General features: G+C 26.2%; 1 protein-coding gene across 1 annotated transcript in view; it reads left to right on the top strand.

Annotated features, from left to right (window-relative positions):
• LOC107611637 (probable terpene synthase 2) overlaps nt 456-4,714 on the top strand; it is a 9,999-nt gene continuing 5,740 nt past the window's right edge. Inside the window, exons 1-5 of the mRNA XM_021108352.1 lie at nt 456-590; nt 718-1,000; nt 1,887-2,259; nt 3,327-3,545; nt 4,071-4,209. Of these exons, the coding sequence (XP_020964011.1) occupies nt 456-590; nt 718-1,000; nt 1,887-2,259; nt 3,327-3,545; nt 4,071-4,209 (1,149 nt within the window). The remainder of the gene's footprint in view (nt 591-717; nt 1,001-1,886; nt 2,260-3,326; nt 3,546-4,070; nt 4,210-4,714) is intronic.

Here is a 4,714-nt window from a genome sequence, read left to right on the forward strand (position 1 = left end):
TTATAATTAGAGAAATACTAAAAGACTATCAGAATTTTTTATTTTTAGTCATTACTTAGCTATCAACTCAATTCTTTTAGTATAGTTCTTTTAGTCTAGTAATTTATTTTTTGATTTCTTACGGTATCTCCCAGTTCGACAGGCCAAAGACTAATTTGCCACGGTACTGAACTCCATTTAAGAATTTACCATTAACCAATAAATTATTACATGCGCAAGATGAGATTTTTTTAGTCTAATAATTCAATAATATACTTTATTCCATATTTTTAAATATTAATAACTAATTAATAGATAAAAATAATAAATTTTGATTACCCTTTATCATTCCTCTTATAATTTTATACCCTGTATGGCACGGAATTTTAAAACTTGTTCCATCGCTATATATATTAAGGGTATCTATTATAGAAGCCATAACATAGAATAATCCAATCCTCATAAAAAAATCAAGGATGTCTAATACTAACAGTTCAGTACTTGATTGCTTCAAACCTGATGCAAAATTCAACACGCGTGATCGGAACACTGCAAATTATCATCCTAGTATTTGGAAGGATCATTTCCTTCAATATGCTTCACAATCCATGGTATGTATCTCTCTGTATTGTTGCTTATACATGCATGCAAATGCAATAATAATCAATAGCCTTTTTTATACAAGTGATGATATAATTTCCTGCACTTAGGTATATCTTTTATATGGATATAATGCAGGAATTTGACCATGAAACGAAGGCACAAATTGAAAATCTGAAGAAAGAAGTTGTAAAAATGCTTATTGATGCCTCAAAGCCCATTGAAGAAATAGTTAACTTGATTGATTTAATATGTCATTTGGGGATTCAATATCACTTTGAAAGCGAGATTGATGAAGTGCTGCAACAAATTCACAAGAATTATACAAAAAATGGAGAAATAATAATTGTTGATGATAACCTTCGCTTACTTGCTTTGCTTTTTAGGTTATTAAGGCAACAAGGATATCACGTTTCACCAAGTATTTACCTTATTCCTATTCTTTTTAGCTTACTTTTATATTTTGGCTTCAAATCATCTTAGTTTAATTTTTATATAATATAATACATAAAGATTATTTTCATTTCAGTCATTATTAAAGTTTGAGAAAATTTTACTCTCCTCCTCTACGAGATGCTAAAATGATACTCTCCTCCCCTCTATTTTATAAATATACATTCCTCTCCCTTCAAACTTTTAAAAAACATCATCTTTAATCCATTTTAAATTTTTTGTGTTAACTAATATTAACTTTATCCATTTTTTAAGAAAAAATAAATTATTTTTTGAAAAAATACTCATTAGCAAAAATTTTATTTTTTATTATTAAATTTTGCTGACCAAAATACCCTTTAATAATTTTTTTATTGATTAAATTGTATTTTTACTAAAATATTTTTAAAAAAATTAATAAATTAAATTATTTTTTTAAGATACCTATCCTTCAATAATTTTTTTAATTATTAAATTATGATTTTACCAAAATTTTTATTAACAATTTTTTTATATTTACTATTAATTTTTTTCTTTCACTTTTAATTTTTTTTATTATTTTTAGTTTTACAGTTTTCTTCTTTATGTTCATTTTTTCTGATTATTAGTTGATTTTCAAATTATTCGACTAAATTAATGTTGACTCTCTAAATTTCTTTTTGGAAAAGTGTAGGGGCAGCAACTTTGTTAAATTCTGGCCAACATGTAACCAGCAAAGAAAAGTGAGCCATTAGATGAAATCTCAAACCAATCTCACACCATTAAAACTATCATTAATGGCTATTTGATGGCTACAAATCACAAAAGTTGCTGGCCCTAGCATTCCTTGTTTTGTAACAATTTGATTGTTGTATCTTGTATGGAACAATATCTAGATGTGTTCAACAAATACAAGGATGAGAATGAAAACTTTAGTGAAAAACTTGCGAAGGATGTGGAAGGATTGCTAGGGTTATATGAAGCATGTCATCTCAGAATTCATGGAGAAGAAATATTAGATGAAGCTTATGCATTCACTTCCACTCAACTTAAATCCATTGCAACCCAATTGAAGCCTTCACTTGCAGCACAAGTCAAGTATAGTTTAGGTCAACCTTCCCACCAAGGTTTGACAAGATTGGAGGCACGCCGTTTTATTTCAATATATGAAGAAGATCCAACCCATAATCCCACTCTCCTCGTTCTTGCAAAATTAGATTTTAATTTCCTACAAACCTTGCATCGAAAAGAAGTTGGCAACATTTGCAAGTAAGCTCTTTAATTTAACCACAAAACCATCCTACTTTGTTAAATAAGATTTCAAATTCCTATCAAAATAGTCATCTTATTGGTTAAATGTTTATACTCTTCTACAAAAGTTTAAAAATCAAAATGTTTGGTTTAGATATATATTGAGTGTTAGTATTAACACCATATATGAAGAGAGCAAGATTGAGGAACTCGATAAGTAAAGGCTATTCTTTGCTGAAAAAGTCTAGTGCCAGCAACTTTTGTGTTTTTTGGCCAGCACTTAACCATTAAAATAAAAGTGAGTGATTTTCCACTATTAAATGTAATTTCACACCATTAAAAACACTATTAATGGCCAATTGATGGTTACAAAACACCAAAATTACTGGTCCCTAGCATTCCTCTTCTTTGGTACTCTGTTTAACTGTAAAATAGTTTTAAGCAGTTGTAATTAGTAGGTGTTATATAATGAATGTTTTCTATTGTTAAGTGTTGTTGGACTTTCTATAGCATTCCTCTTCTATTGGGTACTCATAGTTAGTTTATTTTATTTTTGTTAAATGTTTATAGTATAAATTAACTGTTGATATATTTCATAAAAATATTTAGGAGACAATAGAAAATAAATTCGAAGTTTTCTCATTTTGTATTTCTTAACTGTTAGAATATATTAAAATTAATTAACATTGATTAGAATTATTTAGCATATTCGAAGTTATCTAAATATTACGTCTTTATTATTTCAATTCTCTTAGCACCTATTAATATCTTTTATATTGTATTATTTTATACAACTTGAATATATACAAATCTTTTTTTACTTCTCTTTCTTATCTTTCTAACATTAACTATCACTTTTTTTTTTGCATTCTTTAATTACTGCCAAAGTAATTAAGTAATATTTGATATAATAATGGTGTTATTATAGATGTTATATGTATAAAATTATAAATGTTAAGTTAAATAAAATAATTTTGAGTTGTTATCTCTCTAGCATTATCGAAGTTAAACTTATTTATTTAACTAACCACACCATAATTATTATATATAGCATTGCTATTGTGTTTTTGTCCTTTAATTTTTAGGTGGTGGAAGGAGCTTAATGTTGCTGTAAAACTACTATATGCTCGAGATAGAATTGTAGAATGTTGTAACTGGATTTTGGCGGTTTATTTTGAGCCTCAATATTCTCAAGCTAGGAAAATACTGATAAAATTAATTGCTCTTATATCAATTATTGATGATACATATGATGCCTATGGAACTATAGATGAATTAAAACTTTTCACGGAGGCAATTGAAAGGTTGGTTAAAAATTATAAATAGATGGGTAAAGTATTATTTTTGTCTCTGAAGTTTGATAAAAGATTTAAATTTTTATGCATTATTGTTAGATTGGTTTTAAATTTTTTGAAAATTTAGCTATCAAGGATATATTTAATGCAAATTGAAAACTTTTGGGATAAAACTGAATCAAAATAAAATTTAGAGATATTTTTAACATTTTTACCAAATTTTAAAAATAAAAAATATACTTTATCCTAAATAGATACTAATTTTTTTATGCTAAGTAGCTGATATTTTGAGTCCAACTAATTGATGGTGGTACAAAACTCAAATATTGGAAGAGAAAATAAAATTGAAGGAATTGAATGGAAAGTTCATAGAATGTTCAAAATTTGAGTTTTTAATGAAAATATCATGTCTTTATTAATTTTAAAATTTGAAAGTTAATTTGGAATTAATGGTCACAAAATTTGTGGATATTGATGGTGAACTATCAAACTGTTCTAACTTCCAAAGTTTTTGCATGGTGGGATACATTACAGGTGGGATATTAGCTCCTTGGATGATCTTCCTGAATACATGAAATTAATTTATGAGTCTCTCCTCAAAATTTTTGAAGAAGTAGAACGAGAACTTGAAAAACAAGGAAGAGCATATTGCATTAAATATTCCATAAAAGAAGTAAGACCCCTTTTTTTAACCTCTTAAAAATATATTATATTTGTTTTGTGGACTGTATCTAGCCAACTCTGTAAAATAACAGGAATGAATGGATCCTTTCAATTATTAAAAAAAATTAAAAATGTAAAGTGTCATCTTTAACTTTTTATTATTTTTTTCATATTTATTTTTGATCTCACTTATAAAATTAATGGTAGAATATCACATTTTACTCTATCAATTGTTAAAAAAAATGAGAAAATTTTTTTCCCAATAAAAATAACAAGTATTATTCATTTTAAATTTGATAACATTTGCAAGATTTATGAGATACATATCATACTACCGATCAAATTTATTCCATTGACATGCATCTCTTAGAGCCAAATTCCAGTCAGATCTAAAAATCTTTTGAAGAAGAGGCCAAAAATTAAATATTTATATAATTAAATATTATATTATATAATTGATAATATTATTTTTTATTATTATTATTTTTAATAAAAAATTATTAATAAGTGTTATA

This window comes from Arachis ipaensis, chromosome B08 (genome assembly GCF_000816755.2).
Source record: "Arachis ipaensis cultivar K30076 chromosome B08, Araip1.1, whole genome shotgun sequence".
Taxonomy (NCBI): Eukaryota; Viridiplantae; Streptophyta; class Magnoliopsida; order Fabales; family Fabaceae; genus Arachis; species Arachis ipaensis.